Below are 22,186 nucleotides of genomic sequence, written 5' to 3' on the forward strand. Positions count from 1 at the left end.
TTAAGGACATCCTGAACGCTAAAAAGAGGGCGTATAGAGATGGAAATAGGGAGGAGCTGAGGGCAATACAGAGGGACCTGAAAGCTAGGATCAGGGAGGCTAAAGACAGGTACAGGAGGAAGCTTGAGTGGAAACTCCAGCAGAACAACATGAGAGAGGTCTGGAGGGGGATGAGGACCATCACTGGGTTCCAGCAAGCTAGCAACAGAGGAGCTGAAGGCAGTGTGGACAGGGCCAATGAACTTAACCTGCTCTTTAACAGATTTGACATTGTGGCCCCTGCCCATCCCCCACATGAGCCATCTGTTGTTGGCCCCCGACCAACACATATTCCACTCTCCCCTCCTACCCCTCCTCACAGTCCCCCACCCTGCTCTCATGACTATACCCCTTCCCCACACAAAACCACCACGGTGGGCTTCACAGCTGACCTGGTGAGAAGACAGCTGAAACGTCTCAACCCAAGCAAGGCTGCAGGACCGGATGGTGTCAGTACCAGGGTGCTCAAAGCCTGTGCCCCTCAGCTATGTGGAGTACTTCACCATGTATTCAACCTGAGCCTGAGGCTCCGGAGGGTTCCTGTATTGTGGAAGACGTCCTGCCTCGTCCCTGTGCTGAAGACGCCATGCCCCAGCGGCCTCAATGACTACAGACCGGTGGCATTGCCCTCCCACATCATGAAGACCCTGGAGAGACTTGTTCTGGAGCTGCTCCAGCCTATGGTGAGGCCACACTTAGATCCCCTCCAGTTTGCCTACCAGCCCCGATTAGGAGTTCAGGATGCCATTGTCTACCTGCTGAACCGTGTCTACGCCCACCTGGACAAGCCAGCGAGCACTGTGAGGGTCATGTTTTTTGACTTCTCCAGTGCGTTCAACACCATCCGCCCTGCTCTGCTGAGGGAGAAGCTGACAGCGATGCAGGTGGATGCTTCCCTGGTATCATGGATTCTTGATTACCTGACTGGCAGACCACAGTACGTGTGCTTGCAACACTGTGTGTACGACAGAGTAATCAGCAGCACTGGGGCTCCACAGGGGACTGTCTTGTCTCCCTTTCTCTTCACCACTTACACCTCGGACTTCAACTACTGCACAGAGTCTTGACATCTTCAGAAGTTTTCGGATGACTCTGCCATAGTTGGATGCATCAGCAAGGGAGATGAGGCTGAGTACAGGGCTACGGTAGGAAACTTTGTCACGTGGTGTGAGCAGAATTATCTGCAGCTTAATGTGAAAAAGACTAAGGAGCTGGTGGTAGACCTGAGGAGAACTAAGGTACCGGTGACCCCTGTTTCCATCCAGGGGGGTCAGTATGGACATGGTGGAGGATTACAAATACCTGGGGATACGAATTGACAATAAACTGGACTGGTCAAAGAGCACTGAGGCTGTCTACAAGAAGGGTCAGAGCCGTCTCTATTTCCTGAGGAGACTGAGATCCTTTAACATCTGCCAGACGATGCTGAGGATGTTCTACGAGTCTGTGGTGGCCAGTGCTATCATGTTTGCTGTTGTGTGCTGGGGCAGCAGGCTGAGGGTAGCAGACACCAACAGAATCAACAAACTCATCGGTAAGGCCAGTGATGTTGTGGGGATGGAACTGGACTCTCTAACAGTGGTGTCTGAAAAGAAGATGCTGTCTAAGTTGCATGCCATCTTGGTCAATGTCTCCCATCCACTACATAATGTACTGGGTGGGCACAGGAGTACATTCAGTCAGAGACTCATTCCACCGAGATGCAGCACAGAGCGTCATAGGAAGTCATTCCTGCCTGTGGCCATCAAACTTTACAACTCCTCCCTCGGAGGGTCAGACACCCTGAGCCAATAGGCTGGTCCTGGACTTATTTCATAATTTACTGGCATAATTTACATATTACTATTTACTATTTATGGTGCAACTGTAACGAAAACCAATTTCCCCCGGGATCAATAAAGTATGACTATGACTATGACTAACTCCTTACAGGCAGTGGCAGGAACTGAACCTGGGTCACCGGTACTGAAAAGCTTTGTGCTAACCACTGCACTATTGTGCTGCTCTGTGAGGTAACTGGGGTCCTGGTGTGTTTAATTAGGCTTAAGGGCTGTTGTTCCTTACAGTACAATTCTGTTTCCATCAATCTCATTTAAGGAAGAGTGAGACTCACCCACAGAAGATATTTCAGTGTAGTGATCATCACTTGACTCTGTGTGGATCATATCCATTCGGCCTTTTTTGATTGTTGCTCTTCTAAGGACTGAAAACAAAGAATTTATTGATCTCAGACAAAGACTGTACCTCCCAAATACAGAAATCTATTAGTTGTCAATGATGAAAATGCAAAGAATTCAAGAGAACAGTGTGAGAGGAGAGGCAACATCCAAACTTAAATGAATGAAGGTTCACTCACTCTGTGGTCTCATGAAAGCACAGGATGAGGTGTAAAGAGGTAACTACGTACCTGCCCAATACTGCCTTTCCAATCCAGATGAAAGGTCTCGACCCAAAATGCCGACTGTCCATTTCCCTCCATAGATCCTGCCTGACCCACTGAACTCAGCAGCATGTTAAGTGCTACTTTTCTCATCTGGTTTGTTTCCTGCCCAATAACTCTATTTTCCTCCTTTCCCTGGTCTCCCTGAAGTGAGGATCTGGCAGGGTAATGGGGATATCAGTAAGCCTCTAGAGATAGTCCTGATGTGTGCTGGAAGTGAAAAAGGTCCTGATGTAGGTTTGGATAGTTGACACCATATTGGAGATGGGGTATGACTGTATGGCTAGGCAGAGCTCAAGCACTATCTGTAAATTTGCCAATGCCACAACGATGTTGGCAGAATTTCAGATGGTGACAAGGCGTACAGGAGTGAGATAGATCAGCTGGTTAAGTGGTGTTGCACCAACAACCTTGCACTCAACATCAGTAAGAGCAAGGAACTCATCGTGGACTTCAGGAAGGGGAAATTGAGGGAACACACACTAATCCTCATTGAGGGATTAGCGATGGAAATGGTGAACAATTTCAAGTTCCTGGGTATCGACTTCCCTGAAGATCTTGGGCCCAACATATTGATGCAATAACAAAGAAGGCATGACAGTGGCTGCATTTCATTATCAAAGACTCTCGCAAATTTCTACAGATGTATCGTAGAGATCGTTCTAACTGGTTGCATCACCATCTTATATGAAGGAGCTACTGCACAGGATTGGAAAAAGCTGCAGAAAGTGTAAACTCAGCCAGCTCCCCAGCACCGAGGTCATCTTCAAAAGGTGCTGCCTCATAAAGGCGGCACCTAACATTAAGGACCCCTATAACCTAGGACATGCCCTCTTCTCATTGCTACCATTAAGGAGATGGTACAGGAGCCTGAAGATCCACATTCAATGTTTCAAGAACAGCTTCTTCTCCTCTGCCATCAGATTTATGAATGGACAATAAACCCATGTACACTAACTCAGGGGTCCCCAACCTTTTTTTGCACCGCAGACTGGTTTAATATTGACAATATTCTTGCGGACCAGCCGACCGGGGAGGGTGTTCAAGTATGGTTAAACTCACCTCAACATGTCTTTTACAGTTAGGGTTGCCAACTTTCTCACTCCGAAATAAGGGACAAAAGTAGCAGTCAAATCCCGGGACACTTGTATTTACGCCGAGAAAGACTACAATGACCATGAAGCCTTGCGCGGGCACCTGTGTGCGCATGCGTGATGTGCGCGTATGTGACGTTCCCGTGCATGTATGTGACGTGCGCGTATGTGCCGATTTTTTTCCACAAATCAGTTTTGGCTTAATCTTCCCGACTATACTGTACATACATTATTTCTACTTTATATAGGCAGTGTACATTCCTGCTTTTACTATATGTTAGTGTTATTTTAGGTTTTATGTGTTATTTGGTAGGTCATTTTTTGGGTCTGGGAACGGTCAAAAATTTTTCCCATATAAATTAATGGCAATTGCTTCTTCGATTTATGCCATTTCGGTACGAAATGTTTCATAGAAACGCTCTACCTTAGCAGGGGAAATACGGGACAACAGCGGTCCCGTATGGGACAAACCAGTTTTGCCCAATATATGGGATGTCCTGGCAAATACAGGACAGTTGGCAACCCTATGTTCAAGTTGAACATTGCGTGACAGGGAATGAGGAAAGGTGCAGCTGACTCATATCGTTTACTCGCGGCCCGGTAGTACATGCTTTGCATGGTGGTTGGGGACCACTGCACTATCTCACTATATTTTTTTCTTTTTTTCCCTCTCTTTTTAAAGCAAATTTCAAAGTTCAAAGTAAAGTTTATTATCAAAGTACATACATGTCATCATATACAACCCTGACTTTCTTTTTCTTGTGGGCATACTGAATAAATTTATCAAATAATAACGAAAACAGAATCAATGAAAGACCACCCAACTAGGGTGTTCAACCAGAGTACAGAAGGCAACAACCAGTGCAAATGCAAAAAGAAGAAATAATAATAATAATAAACAAATAAGCAACAAATATTGAGAACATGAGATAAAGAGTCCTTGAAAGTTAGTCCATTGGTTGTGGTAGCATTTCAATGATCAGAAAAGTGAAGCTGAGTGAAGTTTCATTCAAGAGCCGAAGATTGAGGGGTAGTACCTGTTCCTGAACCTGGTGGTGAGAGTCCTGAGGCTCTTGTACCTTCTCCCTGATGGCAGCAGCGAGAAGAGAGCATGACCTGGGTCGGTGGGGGGGGGGGGGGGGGGGGAGGGGTCCCTGATGATGGATGTTGCTTTCCTGCAACATTCATGTAGATGTGCTCAATAGTTGGGAAGGATTTACCCATGATGTACTTTTTGTAGGATTTTCTGTTCAAGGGCATTGGTGTTTCTATACCAGGTTGTGATGCAGCCAGTCTATATACTCTCCACTACACATCTGCAGAAGTTTGTCAAAGTTTTAGATGTCTTGCTGAATCTCCAAAACTCTTACGGAAGTAGAGATGCTGTTGTGCCTTCTTCATAATTGCACTTGCATGTTGGGCCCAAGACAGGTCTTCCAAAATAATATCACCTAGGAATTTCAAGTTGCTAACGCTCTCTGCCTCTGATCCTCCAACTTGGACCGGCTCATGGAACCTCCGGTTTCCTTCTGCTGTGGTCTAAAATCAGGTCCTTGATCTTTCTGACATTGAGTAAGTGGTTGTTCTTTTGGCACCACTCAGCCAGATTTTCAATTTCTCTCCTTTATGCTAATTTATCACCACCACTGATTTGACCTACGACAGAGGTGTCGTCAGAAAACTTGAATACGGCATTGGAGCTGTGCTTAGCCATACAGTAGTAAGTGTTCAGTGAGTAGAGCAGGGGACTAAGCACACATCCTTGTGGTTTTCCTGTACTGATGAAGATCATGAGGGAGATATTGTTGCCAATCCAAAATGACTGGGGTCTGCAAGTAAGGAAATCCAGGATTCAATTGCACAAGGAGGTGTTAAGGCCAAGATCTTGGAGCTTATTGATTAGTTTGAGAGGACAACGGTATTGAATTCTGAGCTGTAGTCAATAAAGAGTATCCTGATGTATGCACCTTTGTCATCCAGATGTTCTAGGGTTGAGTGAAGAGCCAGTGAGATGGCATCTGCTGTGGACTTTTTGCTCCGGTAGGCAAATTAGGGCAGATTCAAGTTGCTTCTTAGGCAGGACCCCTTAGAACACTTCATCACTGTGGATGTAAGTGCTACTGGGTGATGGTCAGTGAGGCAGGTCACCATGCTCTTCTTAGGCCCTGGTATAATTGAAGCTTGCTTGAGGGAGGTGGGTCCCATACACCACCAAAGTGAAAGGTTAAAGATCTCAGTGAACACACTAGCCAGAGGACCAGCAGTGGTACTTGGATAGTTATCCCATCTGGGCTGGATGCTTTGCATGGGTTCACCCTTCTCAAGGCTGCTCACACATTAGATTCAGGGACTGAAATTATAGGATCATCAGGGGATGTGGGAGATCATGATGGTTCCTCCATGTTTTGATGGTCAAAGCAAGCATAGAGGGCATCTGGAAGCAAAGCCCTATTGTCTCCTATGTCGCTTGATTTAACTTTATAAAAGGTGATAGTATTCAAGACCCGCCACAACTGCCAAGCATCCTTTGTTAATTCAAGTTTGGTTCAGAATTGCACTGCATGATCAATTTAAATTTTAAACATATGTTTCATATTGTAAATTATAGTTTATTATTATGTTTTGCAATGTACTGCTGCTGCAAAACAACACATTTCACAACTGTGATATTAAATCTGATTATTTATATATTTTTTAGAGATACAGTGCAGATCAGGCCCCTCCAGCCCACTGAGTTCCACTGCCTAGCAACCCACTTATTTAACCCCAGCCTAATCACAGAGCAATTTAAAATGACCAATTGACCTACTTTACTAACCAATACGTCTTTGGACTGTGGGAGGAAACCCACAGGTTCATGGGGAGGACTCACAAACTCCTTACAGAGGGTGACAGAATCGAACTCTGATGCCCTGAGCTATAATAGTATCACGCTAACCACTACACAAACGTGATTCTGATTCTGATCTTGGGTTTGTGAGTTGGTGGAGTTATTACAGGAAAGGATAAAGGTAGGTTTTAAGTGACAAAATTTCACAGTTAGTACAACTACTGATTTTAATCAGGTTTAATCCTGGCCTCTAGGGCTGTGTCTGCAGAGCTTGCATGTTCTCCTTGTGACAACATGCGATTCAGGGTGCTCCAGTTTCCTCCAACATCCTAAAGATGCATGGATTGTAAGTGAATTGATGACTGTAAGCTGTGCAGAGTAAGGTATTTCGCAGCTTTCATCAAACTCTGTACCTGAAGTATTGCATTCAGTTCTGCTCAACCATTTAGAGGAACGATGTGGAGGGTTCAGATGAAGTTAGTCAAATGCTGCCTGGACCAGGGGACATGTGCTTAAAGGAGTATCTGAACAAGCTAGGGTTGTTTCACCTGGAACAGCAAAGATTGAGCCTTTTAAAAGACCATAAAATTATGACAGTACACAGCTGGTATCTTTGTCCAAGAGTTGAAATATCTATTAGCAGAGGGCATGTATTAAGGGTGAGAGAGGAAAAGTTCAAAGGAGATGTGTGGGGCATTTTATTTTTATACAGAGTGGTGGATGTCTGGGGTGACAGTGGAAATAGATACAACTGTGGTGTTTATGATGTTTTTAGAGGGCACCTGAAGATAGGGAAAGAGTGGAGGGATACGGATTATCTGCAAGAAGAAGCTACCATTAGCTTAATTAATTTAGCACAACATCTTGTCTGGAAGACCTGTTCCTGTGCTGTACTGTACAAAATGTCCCTAGTGTGTTTGTGATGGGAACATGGAAAATAGAAAACAGGATCAATGTGGGTTTAGTGTAAATGGGAGAATGAAAGTCATCAATGCTGTTTCAACCTACAAGAAAAGTTATGAACCAGGAATCTAATGATGGTAAGGAACTAAAGGAAATTAGTATTAGTAAGAAAATAAAACTAGAGAAAATAATGGGACTGAAAGCTAATAAATCCCCAAGGCTTAATAATTTACATTAGAAATTACTAGGGTGGATGCACTGATTGCTTTCCATAATTCTATTAACCATGGAACAATCCTCACAGATTGGAAGGAGGCAAATATTTAAAAAAAAGGAGGGGGAGGGAAAACAGAAAACTACAGACCAGATAATGTAGCAATGGGAAGGGGGAAAACACGAGACACTGTAATAGGGTCATAGAAATGTACAGCATATAAACCGGCCCTTTGACCCATCTAGTACATGATTAACCATTTAAACAGCCTACTCCCATCAACCTGTACCAGAACCTTAGCCCTCCATACCCCTATCATCCATGTATCTATCCAAACTTCTTCTAAATTTTGAAATTGAACGCATATCCACCGCTTGGGTTGGCAGCATGTTCCACACTCTCACAACTCTGAGTGAAGAAGTTTCCCCTCATGTTCCCTTAAACTTTTAACATTTCACCCTTAACACATGACCTCTAGTTGTAGTGCCATCCAATCTCAGTGGAAAAACCTGCTTGCATTTATCCTATATATATATCCCTCATAATTTTGGATATCTCCATCAAATCTCCTCTCCATCTTCTATGTTCCAAGGAACAAAGTCCTAACTTATTCACTCTTTCCTCATATTTCAGGTCCTCAAGATCTGGCATCTCTTTATAAATTTTCTCTGTACTCCTTTAATCTTACTTACATTGTTCCTGTATGTAGATGACCAAAAATGCACACAGTACTCCAGATTAGTCCGCACCAACTTCAACATAACATCCTATCTCCGGTACTCAGTACTTTGATTAATGAAGACCAATCGGCCAAAAGCTTTCTTTAAAACCCGACCTGTGACACCACTTTCAATATATTATGTACCTGTATTCCCAGATCCCTTTGTTCTACGGCACTCCCCAGTGCCTTACCATGCACTGTGTAAGACCTACCCTGGTTGATCCTACCAAAGAGCATCACCTCACACTCGTCTGCATTAAATTCCATCTTCCATTTTTCAGCTGGTCCAGATCGCACTGCAAGTTTTGATAATCTTCCTATCTGTCCACTACACCCCAGCCTTGGTGTCTTGCAATGCACCGACCCAGATAACCACATTATCATCCAGATTTTTGTTACAGGTGACAAACAGTAATGGACCCACTAGTCACAGGCCTCCAGTCAGAGAGACAACCATCTACTACCACTTTCTGGCTTCTCCCACAAAGTCAATGTCTAATCCAATTTACTACCTCATTTTGAATACCAAGTGACTGAACCTTCTTGACCAGCCTCCCACGTGGAACCTTGTTAAATGCCTTGCTAAAGTCCATGTAGACCACATCGGCTGCCTTGCCTTCTGTAACTTTCCTGGTAACTTCCTTGAAAAACTCTGTAAGATTAGTTAGACATGACCCACCATGCACAAAGCCATGCTGACTATCCTTAATCAATCCATAGCAATCCATAACTTATATATCCGGTCCCTTAGAATATTGTCCAATAAATGTCCCATAACTGATGTCAGACTCACCGGCCTATAATTTCTTGGTATATTTTTAGAACCTTTCTGAAACAGCAGAAAACCACACTGGCTAACCTCCAGACCTCTGGTACCTCCCCTATAGCAGAGGATCTATTAAATATCTCTGCTAGGGCACCTGCAATTTCTTCACTTGTCTCCTGTAATATTCAAGGGAACACCTTGTTAGGCCCTGGGGATTTATCCAACCCAATTTGCCTCAGGGTAGCAAACACTTCCTCCTCTGTAATCTGCATAGTGTCCTCACTTCAATAGACTCTGTCTCTGTCTCCTGGGTAAAATATACAGTTGCAAAATATGCATTTAAGATCTCCCCACTCTGTATTGACTCCATACATGGATCACCATTCTGACCTTACAGAGGACCAATTTCGTCCCTTGCAATCCTTTTGCCCTTAACACATCTGTAGAAACTTTTAGGATTCTCCTTCACCTTGTCTGCTAGAGCAATTACATGCCTTCTTTTAGCAATCCTGATTCCTTTCTTAAGTGTTCTCTTGCCTGTTTTAAACTCCATAAGCACCTTATTTGTTCCTTCATGTCTATACCTTCTGTGCACCTTCTTTTCTTTAACCAGGACCTTAATATCTCTTGAAAACCAAGGCTTCTACAATTGTTATCTTTACCTTTTATTCTGGCAGGCACGTACAAGCTTTGTACTCTCAAAATTTCACTTTTGAATGCCTCCAACTTACCAAGTACACTTCTGCCAGAAAACAGCCTGTCTCAGTCCACACTTGCCAGGTCATTTCTGATACCATCAAAATTGGCCTTTCTCCAACTTAGAATCTCAACTCATGGACCAGATCTATCTTTTTGCATATTTTGAAACTAATGGCACTGTGATCACCAGATGCAATGTGGTCCCACAGACAAATCTTTGTTACTTGCACTGTTTCATTTATAATGTCAGATGCAGTATCACACCTTCTCTCGTTGGGACATCTACGTACTAATGAAGGAATCTTTCCTCAACACATTTGACAAACTATCCCATCTATTCCTTCTACAGTTTGGGAGACCCAATCAATATGTGGAAATTAAAATCACCTGATACAACAATCTCACGTTTCTTGTAACAGTCTGCGATCTCTTCTCAAATCTCTTCCTTTAAATCTGCAGGACTGTTGGGTGGTCTGTAATATACCCCCGTTAACATGGTCATACCTTTCTTATTTCTCAGTTCCACCCATAACACCTCACTAGTCAAGTTCTCCAGTCTGTCCTGATGGAGCATCGCTGTAACATCTTCTCTGACTAGTAACATCACGCCTCCCACTCTGTCGTGCCTAAATAATGGAATCCCATAAATATTGAGCAGCCAGTCTTGCCCCTCCTGTAACCAAGTCTCCCTAATGGCTACAAGATCATAATTCCAGGTATTGATCCATCCCCTGAGCTCATCTGCCTTTTCTACAATATTTCTTGCATTGAAATATAGGCAGCTCAGGACTCTAGTTGCACCATACCAAACCTTCTGATTCCTGACTGACTGAGCTCTCACCACCATCTGCCTCCACTAACTGATCTGGTGCTCTGGTTCCCATCACTCTACAACTGTAGTTTAATCCCCACTGTGCAGCATTAACAAACCTTCTCGTTAGGATGTTAGTCCCCCTCCATTTCAGATGCAAACTGTCCCTTCTGTACAGGTCCCAACTTCCCTGAAAGAGAACCTAATGATTCAAAAGTCTTATGCCCTTCCTCCTACACCAACTCCTTAGCCACGTGTTAAACTTCCTAGTTCTGACCTCACTTGCATGTGGCATAGGTAGCAATCCTGAGATCACAATCCTGGAGGTCCTTTAACTTAGCATCTAATTCCCTGAACTCTCTAAGCAGTAGCCCATCACTTGTTCTACTCATCAATGTCATTGGTATCTGCATAGCCATGACCTCTGGCTCTTCACCCTCCCACTTAAGAATGCTGAGGACTCAATCCGAGATATCCCGGGCTATGGCAGCTGGGAGGCAACATACCATCCAGGAATCTTGACCATTGTGACTTTCCTCTGTTAGGTCAACTCCCCCAACGGTATCTAAAGTGATTTACCTGCTGTTGAGAGGGATGGCCACAGTGGTTCTCTGCACTAGCTCCTTAACCCCTTTTCCTTCCTGATTGTGTCCTGCACCTTGGGTGTAACTACCTCTCTAAATGTCCTATCTATCATCCCTTCAGCCTCCTAAATGTACTTCAGGAGTACATTCAGCCAGAGACTTATTCCACTGAGATGCAACACAGAGCGTCATAGGAAGTCATTCCTGCCTGTGGCCATCACACTGTACAACTCCTCCCTTGGCGGGTCAGACACCCTGAGCCAATAGGCTGGTCCTGGACTTATTTCCTGGCATAATTTACATATTACTATTTAATTATTTATGGTTTTATTACTAGTTAATTATTTATGGTGCAACTGTAACGAAAACCAATTTCCCCTGGGATCAATAAATTATGACTATGACTGTGACTATGACTATGACTAAATGATCCGGTTTTCATCCAGTTCCAGCTCCAATTCCCTAACAAGGATTGTTAGAAGCTGCAGCTGGATGCATTTTTCACAGTTGTAGTTGTCAGGGACATTGGCGGTCTCCATGTCTTCACATGTTGCGCAAGAGGAGCATTCCACTAACCTGCCTGGCATCCCTGCTGCCCTAGCTGAGCAGATATAAAGAAAGGAAGGAAAAAAGGCTTAACATGGTGAAACTTACGGTGTTCTTAGTCAAATTTCTCATCTTTTGAACTGCTAGTGAGCTGTCACATGCATTCAGTAGTGCCATCTTAAACTGAAAGTTTTGTGGAAAGTTAAAATCACTGACTATGACAACCTTATGTTTCTTGAACAGTCTGCGATCTCTCTACAGATTTGTTTCTCTAAAGCTCTCAGACTGTTGGGTGGTCTGTAATAAAGCCCCATTAACATGGTCATACCTTGCTTATTCCTCAGTTCCACCCATAAAGTCTCAGTGGACGAGTTCTCCAGTCTGTCCTGATGGGCACTGTTGTGATTTTTTCCCTGACTAGTATGGCCACTCCTCCTCCTTTAATCCCTCCCACTTTCTTGCTCCTAAAACAACGGAAGCCTGGAATATTGAGCTGCCAATCCTGCCCCTCCTGCAACCAAGTTATGAAGGATAATGATGCTAAGAAAGAACCAACAGGGTGAGACATAAACAATGACAAGGTAGCACACATCAAAGTTGCTGGTGAACGCAGCAGGCCAGGCAGCATCTCTAGGAAGAGGTACAGTCAACGTTTCAGGCCGAGACCCTTCGTCAGGACTAACTGAAGGAAGAGTTAGTAAGAGATTTGAAAGTTGGAGGGGGAGGGGGAGATCCAAAATGATAGAAGACAGGAGGGGGAGGGATGGAGCCAAGAGCTGGACAGGTGATTGGCAAAGGGGATATGAGAGGATCATGGGACAGGAGGTCCAGGGAGAAAGACAAGGGGGGGATGGAACCCAGAGGATGGGCAAGGGGTATAGTCAGAGGGACAGAGGGAGAAAAAGGAGAGAGAGAGAAAAAGAATGTGTGTATAAAAATAAATAACGGATGGGGTACGAGGGGGAGGTAGGGCATTAGCGGAAGTTAGAGAAGTCGATGTACATGCCATCAGGTTGGAGGCTACCCAGACGGAATATAAGGTGTTATTCCTCCAACCTGAGTGTGGCTTCATCTTTACAGTAGAGGAGGCCGTGGATAGACATGTCAGAATGGGAATGGGATGTGGAATTAAAATGCGTGGCCACTGGGAGATCCTGCTTTCTCTGGCGGACAGAGCGTAGGTGTTCAGCAAAGCGGTCTCCCAGTCTGCGTTGAGTCTCGCCAATATATAGAAGGCCACATCGGGAGCACCGGACGCAGTATATCACCCCAGCCGACTCACAGGTGAAGTGTCGCGTCACCTGGAAGGACTGTCTGGGGCTCTGAATGGTGGTAAGGGAGGAAGTGTAAGGGCATGTGTAGCACTTGTTCCGCTTACAAGGATAAGTGCCAGGAGGGAGATCAGTGGGGAGGGATGGGGGGGAACGAATGGACAAGGGAGTCGCGTAGGGAGCGATCCCTGCGGAAAGCGGGGGGGGGGGAGAGGGAAAGATGTGCTTAGTGGTGGGATCCCATTGGAGGTGGTGGAAGTTACGGAGAGTAATATGTTGGACCCGGAGGCTGGTGGGGTGGTAGGTGAGGGCCAGGGGAACCCTATTCCTAGTGGGGTGGCGGGAGGATGGAGTGAGAGCAGATGTACGTGAAATGGGGGAGATGCGTTTGAGAGCAGAGTTGATAGTGGAGGAAGGGAAGCCCCTTTCTTTAAAAAAGGAGGACATCTCCCTCGTCCTGGAATGAAAAGCCTCATCCTGAGAGCAGATGCGGTGGAGATGGAGGAATTGCGAGAAGGGGATGGCATTTTTGCAAGAGACAGGGTGAGAAGAGGAATAGTCCAGATAGCTGTGAGAGTCAGTAGGCTTATAGTAGACATCAGTGGATAAGCTGTCTCCAGAGACAGAGACAGAAAGATTTAGAAAGGGGAGGGAGGTGTCAGAAATGGACCAGGCAAACTTGAGGGCAGGGTGAAAGTTGGAGGCAAAGTTACAAGGTAGTTTCATGAAATGCAAATTATAGTTTTCTGAGGCTATAATTCCTGAAACAGATCAGAGAAAACTAGATATGGTCAACTTGGAATTTCTGAAAGCCTTTATCAAAGTTCCATTAGGCATGCAAGATTGGAATGTATTGGTGATGTACTGACATGGGTTGGAAACTGGTTGACAGGTAACAGAAAGAGGGAGTAAATGTGAGGTTATCCACTTTGGTGGCAAAAACAGGAAAACAGATAATTATCTGAATGGTGGCCAATTAGGAAAAGGGGAGGTGCAACAAGACCTGGGTGTCATTATACAGCAGTCATTGAAAGTGGGCATGCAGGTACAGCAGGCGGTGAAAAAGGCGAATGGTATGCTGGCATTCATAGCAAGAGGATTCGAGTACAGGAGCAGGGAGGTACTATTGCAGTTGTACAAGGCCTTGGTGCGACCACACCTGGAGTATTGTGTGCAGTTTTGGTCCCCTAATCTGAGGAAAGGCATGCTTGCCATAGAGGGAGCACAAAGAGTACCAGATTGATTCCTGGGATGGCAGGACTTTCATATGAGGAAAGACTGGATTGACTAGGCTTATACTCATCTGAATTTAGAAGATTGAGGGGGGATCTAATTGAAATGTATAAAATCCTAAAGGGATTGGACAGGCTAGATGCAGGAAGATTGTTCCTGATGTTGGGGAAGTCCAGAATGAGGGGTCATAGTTTGAGGATAAAGGGGAAGCCTTTTAGGACTGAAATTAGGAAAAACTTCTTCACACAGAGAGTGGTGAATCTATGGAATTCTCTGCCACAGGAAATAGTTGAGGCCAGTTCATTGGCTATATTTAAGAGGGAGTTAGATATGGCCCTTGTGACTAAAGGGATCAGGGGATATGGAGGGAAGGCTGGTACAGGGTTCTGAGTTGGATGATCAACCATGATCATACTGAATGGCGGTGCAGGCTCGAAGGGCCGAATGGCCTACTCCTGCACCTATTTTCTATGTTTTCTAATACAGTAAAACTCAGATGAATTACTGTCCAACTCGCAAGTCCCAATGTTTTGGTCTATGACATCACCGCCCCACCTCCTATGTTCCCTCTGCACTCACTGGGGCTCCACTTACCATGATCTCTCTCCACTCACTGGGGCCCCACTTCCCATGACCTCTCTCCACTCACTGGGGCCCCACTTCCCATGATCTCTCTCCACTCACTTGGGCCCCACTTCCCATGATCTCCCTCCACCCACTGGGGTGACTTCCCATGGTCTCTCTCCACTCACTGGGGCCCCACTTCCCATGATCTCTCTTCACTCACTTGGGCCCCACTTCCCATGATCTCTCTCTACTCACTGGGGCCCCACTTCCCATGATCTCTCTCCACTCACTGGGGCCCCACTTCCCATGGTCTCTCTCCACTCACTGGGGCCCCACTTCCCATGATCTCTCTCCACTCACTTGGGCCCCACTTCCCATGATCTCTCTCCACTCACTTGGGCCCCACTTCCCATGATCTCTCTCTACTCACTGGGGCCCCACTTCCCATGATCTCTCTCCACTCACTGGGGCCCCACTTCCCATGATCTCTCTCCACTCACTGGGGCCCCACTTCCCATGATCTCTCTCCACTCACTGGGGTGACTTCCCATGGTCTCTCTCCACTCACTGGGGCGACTTCCCATGATCTCTCTCCACTCACTGGGGCGACTTCCCATGATCTCTCTCCACTCACTGGGGCGACTTCCCATGATCTCTCTCCACCCACTGGGGTGACTTCCCATGGTCTCTCTCCACTCACTGGGGCGACTTCCCATGATCTCTCTCCACTCACTGGGGTGACTTCCCATGATCTCCCTCCACTCACTGGGGCCCCACTTCCCATGGGCTCTCTCCACTCACTGGAGCCACTTCCCATGATCCCTCACCACTCATTGTCCCACTTCCTATGATCCCTCTTCACTTACTGCCCATGCTCCCTCTCCACATGGGGAACTGGTTTCCAGACTTCTTTTTAAAACCACTGGAGCCATGGATCAAATGCTCCTTCCAGACAACACCTCATTTTGCACCTGGATAGTCTCGAACCTGGCACCTAGAACGTTGTATTCTTCAATTCCCAGTAAACTTCTCCCACTGCTGTATCTTTTCTCTCTCCTCCTGAGCAACCCAGTTCTTCCAACACCACCCCAGCCCACATCACCCTGATTCCTTCCCCTCCTCTACCTGCTCCAACTGCCCATCACCACACACTACTCCTACTGGGCCCCTCCTGCACTGTTCCCATCTGCACTTCCCACCTCCCACCCTTGATGCCATACTCCACCTTACTCTCCTACCACAGCACTTTGTAACCTCCACCCATCACCGCCCAGCTCTCTGCCTCCCCCATGCTTCTTCACCTGCCGACTCTTCCCCTTACTGCTTAAAACTGGCCATCTCTCCTCTACCTTTCAGTCTAGATGAATGGTCTTGACCTGAAATCTCGAATATCCATTCTCCCCCACAAGTGTGCTTGACCTGAAATCTCGACTATCCATTCTCCCCCACAAGTGTGCTTGACCTGAAATCTCGACTATCCGTTCTCCCCCACAAGTGTGCTTGACCTGAAATCTCGACTATCTGTTCTCCCCCACAAGTGTGCTTGACCTGAAATCTCGACTATCTGTTCTCCCCCACAAGTTTGCTTGACTTGCTGAGATTGTCAGCAGTTTGTTGTTCCAGATTCCAGCAACTGTAGTCTTTTGTGAACCAGGTTCATTAGAAATTTATTATAAATACAGTGTAACATCTACAAAAAAGATGAATTAGCAGTGTGTAGCAGTACTAATAGAAACAACATCCAACATTCCAGAAAATCTGTCAGTCAGTGGTGAGTGTGTTGAATTATTTGTGTCCGGTATTTAGGACGGCAGCTGGTCATTAGTGGGTATCGCAGGGGTCAGTGCTTGGGCCTCAAATATTTACAATATTTAGCAATGATTGATATGAGAGAACGATAGGTCAATAGGTACATTTAATGTCAGAGAAATGTATAAAATATACATCCTGAAATTCTTCGTCTTTGCAGACATCCATGAAAACAGAGGAGTACCCCAGAGAATGAATGGCAGTTAAAACGTTAGAACCCCAAGACTGCTCCCCCCAATTGCCCCTCCCACGCAAGGCAATGACAACCCCCCATCCCCACTAGCATAAAAGCATCAACACCCTCCACCGAGCACTCAAGCATGTAGCAAAGCATCAATAAAGACACAGACTTGTAGTAGCTCAAAAACTACTCGTACACCCGATAATTTGACATACCACAGGCTCTCTCCCTCCCCAATAAGAGCAAAAAAAAGAGGTATTCCTGTTTCACGGCGAGAACAGAATGCAAAGCTTCTACATTAGCCAATGACATTAAAATTGATGGCATTATGAACTGTAAACAAGATTGAAAGAGGCTTCTTTTGATTGAAAGAGATTGAAAGAGACAACATAGAGTGAGCTTGGGAGATACAGTATAATGTGGATAAATATGAAATTATCTCTTTTGGGAAGAATAGCTGAAAGGCATCATGTTGTTTAGAAGGTGCTCAATGTACAGAAATGTCATTGGGTGGGAAGGGATGGGGAAGGGTCCTAACAGAAAGGGAGTGACAGAAAACAAAAAACGACAAGACCAGACAGAGGCAATCTTACCATCCAGGGCTGATTTCTCTCCAGCATTTTTATTTTCTTCCAGTAACATCACTTCCTCTGTTGGGGGAGAGAGAAAGAGAGAGTTATAGTCTAATAATCATGGAAACAAGCCATTTGGCCTAACTCATCCATGCTGATCAAGATCTCTACCTGAGCCAGTCTCACCTGCCCGAGTGGCCCATATGCTCCTACCCATAAGAAAGAGAAGCAGAATTAGGCCATTTAGAAACATAGAAAATCTACAGCACAATACAGGCCCTTCGGCCCACAAAGCTGTGCCGAACTTGTCCTTACCTTAGAAATTACTTAGGGTTACCCATAGCCCTCTATTTTTCTAAGCTCCATGTTCCTATCCAGGAGTCTCTAAAAGACCCTATTGTATTTGCCTCCACCACTGACGCCAGCAGCCCATTCCACTCACTCACCACTCTCTGCGTAAAAAAACTTACCCTGGATATCTCCTCTGTACCTACTTCAGAGCACCTTAAAACTCTCGTGCTAGCCACTTCAGATCTGGGATAAAGCCTCTGACTAGCCACACAATCATGGTGGGAGGAGGAGATGGCAGCGCGATGCAGCACGCGCGGCCGTTCCGAATGATATCGATTATGTGTAACTAGGGGGCCGTGCCGTGCACAATCCGGATTTGATGGAGACAACCGTGAGAGGCACGGAGGAACATCTGGAGAAACTTCTGAAATGCCTGCTTCACTGCCGCTGCTACTGCGCGATCGAGAATCTCCGGAGATGAAGGCCCCAAATCCTCGGCTTTGCCTATTGCCTGTAGCTGGGGCCGGCGTCAAAGCGCTCGGTAGAGATGGTGCTCGGTGTCGAAGAGCTGGTCGGAGGCTTGGAGTTTTCGGACGGACTCGGAGTCGGACTGTGGTCGGATGCTTCCAGGATGCTGCATCGGCAAGTTGGCGGCGCTGGAGGTTCACCGTCTGCGTGAGATGATGGGACTTTTGAGAGACTTTGAGATTTTTACTGTGCCACGGTCTGTTCTTATCAAATTACGGTATTGCTTTGCACTGTTGTAACTATATCTTATAATTATGTGGTTTTTGTTAGTTTTTAAGTCGGTTTGTCATGTGTTTCCGTGATATCATTCTGGAAAAACATTGTATCATTTCTTAATGCATGCATTACTAAATGACAATAAAAGAGGACTGCGTGTTCTCATAATCTAATTTAATCTAAAAAAAATCTAATCAATGCCTCTCATCATCTTACACACCTCTATCAGGTCACCTCTCATCCTCCATCGCTCCAAGGAAAAAAGGCCGAATTCACTCAACCTATTCTCATAAGGCATGCTCCCCAATCCAGACAACATTTTTGTAAATCTTCCCTGCATTCTTTCTATAGTTTCCACATCCTTCCTGTAGTGAGATGACCAGAACTGAGCACAGTACCCCAAGTGGGGTCTGACCAGGGTCCTATACAGCTGCAACATTACCTCTCGGCTCCTAAACTCAATCCCGTGATTGATGAAGGCCAATTCACCGTATGCCTTCTTAACCACAGAGTTAACCTGTGCAGCAGCTTTGAGTGTCCTATGGACTCGGACCCCAAGATTTCTCTGATCCTCCACACTGCCAAGAGTCTTGCCATTAATACTATATTCTGCCATCATATTTGACCTACCAAAATGAACCACTTCACACTTATCTGGGTTGAACTCCATCTGCCACTTCTCAGCCCAGTTTTGCATCCTATCAATGTCCCACTGTAACCTCTGACAGCCCTCCACACTATCCACAACACCTCCAACCTTTGTGTCATCAGCAAATTTACAAACCCATTCCTACACTTCCTTATCCAGGTCATTTATAAAAATCATGAAGAGTAGGGGTCCCAGAACAGATCCCTGAGGCACACCACTGGTCACTGACCTCCATGCAGAATATGACCCGTCCACAACCACTTTTTGCCTTCTGTGGGCAAGCCAGTTTTGGATCCACAAATCAATGTCCCCTTGGATCCCATGCCTCGTTATTGAGCCCATCAAATCCTCTCCAACATTCCACTGTGGCCGATTTATTATCTCTCACAGCCCCATTATCCTACCTTCTCCAGATAACCTTTGACACACTTACTAATCAAGAACATATCAACCTCCGCTTTAAATATACCCAAAGACTTGGCCTCCACAGCCATCTTTGGTAATGAATTCACAGATTCACCACCCTCTGGCTAAGGAAATTCCTCCTCATCTCTGTTCTAAAGGGTCATCCGAAGCTGTGCTCTCCCCAACTCCATGTTCACTCTATCTAGGTCTTTCAAAATTCGTTAGAGTTCAATGAGATTCCCCCCCACCCCCAACTATTTTTCTAAACTCCAGCGAGTAAAGGCCTACAGCCATCAAATACTCCTCATACATTAATCCTTTCATTTCTGGGATCATTCTTGTGAATCTCTTCTGGACCCTCTCCAGGGCCAGCACATCCTTTTTTAGCTAAGGGGCCCAAAACTTCACAATACTCCAAGTGTGGTTTGACAAATGTGTTGTCTATTTAATATTTCAAAAATATTTGAGTAATCTTGCATATATATTTTGGTTGATTAAGCATTTTTGTTCATCTTAATAATTCATTATGGGTTATATACATAAATACGTGAATTGCATACATCATCATGCTACCATGTGTTATACGCATGCCTCACTAAAGTAAACTTGAAGTTAGATCCGCATTTCTGGACTTCCGGGTCTTCCTTTGAATTAGTTTAATGTTTTAAAGTTACAAACCATAACATTAGAAACTAGGTATTTTTAAAATGAGCCTAAGACGGCTATGGATCTGTTGAAGTGCAGCAAGACACTCAAACAAAAAAAAATGCAGCCCAACACGTGCAGAGCCTGTTGAAATTTTTTAAAGCAGCGCAGCACATATTCTTTGGATGGGAAGAGACTGTCAAGTCTTTTTTTTAAAAAGCTAGAAAGTGGAAGAATTTAAAGGTCCGTAAAGAGTAAGTACTGGGTGGTAATAATCATTAAAAAAAAAAGCAGAAATGGCCAGCGATGTCAGAAAAATTGATAAGCTCATTGGGTTTAAAGGCATACTGTTTGCTTCAAAGTTTAACTGCTCCAACCAAAACCAGCAGAAATGAGCACTGCAGATATTGTCAAGGTAGTGCAGGAACATTTTGAACCGAAGCCATTACTGATCGCAGAAACTTTTGGTTTCTTAAGCGGAATCAAAAGGAAAGGATGTCCACTTCAGTGTATGAGGCTGAATTGAAGCGACTGTCTGAGCAGTCAGTTCAGTAATGGGTTTAATGAGACACGAAGAGATCGTTCAGTTTGCGGAATCTTACAAGAAAGTATTCAAAAACGGCTCCTAACTGAAGCACAACTCAGAAAAGCAACTGAAATTGCTGCATCAATGGAAACCACAGACAGAGACACAATTGGGTTGCAGTTAGAAATGAAAGTGAGCAGCTTCTAAACAGAAACTGGCCAAACTGAATAAGCTGCATTACTATTCTGGCAGGGGCTCGACTACACTGGACCAATGCAAATTTAAAAGATTCTAAACTTGTAGAAAGTGCAAGAAAGTAGGACACATACAAAGAGCATGTCGGCAATACCTTTTGCCCAGGATAGAAGATACCTTTGCAAACCTTTCTGGAGGAAAACACTTCAGCAAAGCGGACATAGCTGAGTCCAAAGTGTTTCTCACCATAAACTCTCACAAAGGGCTTTATCACTATAATAGGCGTATTTATTGGAGCAGCATCTGTACCTGCACTTTGGCAGAAAGCTATAGACTAGGTGCTGTGAAGTGGCCCAGGCACTCAGTGTTACCTAGATGCATCATTATTACCAGTAAGGACGATAAGCAACCAAAACCTTGTTTTGATTAGAAGATTATGGGGTCAGAACATAACGTGACAAGCGTGAATTCTTTAAACCAAGCATCACTTACTGTGGTAACACTATTGACGCTCAAGGATTACACCAGTGTGCTGAGAAAATTCAAGCAGTGGTGGACGTCCCAAGGCCAAAGAACATGTCACAGCTGCAGTCCTTTTTAGGATTTGTCAACTACTATAATAGATCACTGCCAAACCTGGCTACTGTGCTCCACCCCTTGAAATCATTACTGCAGAGTGGAAAGAAATGGTAATGAACAAAGTAGTGTGAGATGGTTTTCAAATGGTGACATCAGACACTGTACTGACACACCGTCCAGTGCAGTTTGCCTGCAATATCTCACCTTATGGTATAGGTGCAGTCATGTCACATGTTATGAGTGATGGAAATGAATAGCCTTTGCATCACATTCCCTTACTGCTGCAGAGAAAAACTATGCAGGGATTGACAAAGGGGCCTTAAGACTGGTTTGGGGTGCAAAACATTTTAACCAATAGTTGTATGGGAGAGAGTTTACCACTGGTGTTTATTTTCAATCCACAGAAGTGTGTTCCCCTAACAGCAGCAGCACTAATGCAGAGATGGGCTCTGTTTCCTGGAGGCCCCAATTACAAGATTGAATTCAAGAGGATGACTAATCATGGAAATGCTGATGGATTGTCCCATTTACCCTTGGAAAAGGAATTTCCGGAAAAATTTACAAAATAAAAACACTCCCCCTGATGTATTCTTGTTAACGCAAATCGAAGTCTCTATATGCAGATGTACGGGGTCTTTCTTTTTTTTAAAATGGCTTCTTTGTTATGTTATACTGGGGAATGCTTCTTTGTTATTTTCAACACTGAGAAAGTCTCTAGCTCGACATTTGCTTGGGTTAATACAGACAGCAGGGTGCTATTAGCCAATGGGTGGTCATGTATCGTTTTTTCGGGTGATAATGCTGACTCATATGACTGGGAACGGGGGTTTTTGGCGAGGAGTCGGAGGAGAGACGAGGAGGACGGAGGAGAG

The 22,186-nt window shown here is 45.0% G+C and overlaps 1 protein-coding gene across 1 annotated transcript in view; it reads right to left on the reverse strand.

Annotated features, from left to right (window-relative positions):
* Positions 1-22,186, reverse strand: part of LOC140206151 (probable voltage-dependent R-type calcium channel subunit alpha-1E) — a 632,362-nt gene that overhangs the window by 283,786 nt on the left and 326,390 nt on the right. The window contains exons 10-11 of the mRNA XM_072274389.1: positions 17,302-17,358; positions 2,153-2,242 (exon numbers count right to left, since the gene is read on the reverse strand). Coding sequence (XP_072130490.1) covers positions 2,153-2,242; positions 17,302-17,358 — 147 coding nt within the window. The remainder of the gene's footprint in view (positions 1-2,152; positions 2,243-17,301; positions 17,359-22,186) is intronic.

Source organism: Mobula birostris, chromosome 12, assembly GCF_030028105.1.
Source record: "Mobula birostris isolate sMobBir1 chromosome 12, sMobBir1.hap1, whole genome shotgun sequence".
Classification (NCBI taxonomy): Eukaryota; Metazoa; Chordata; class Chondrichthyes; order Myliobatiformes; family Myliobatidae; genus Mobula; species Mobula birostris.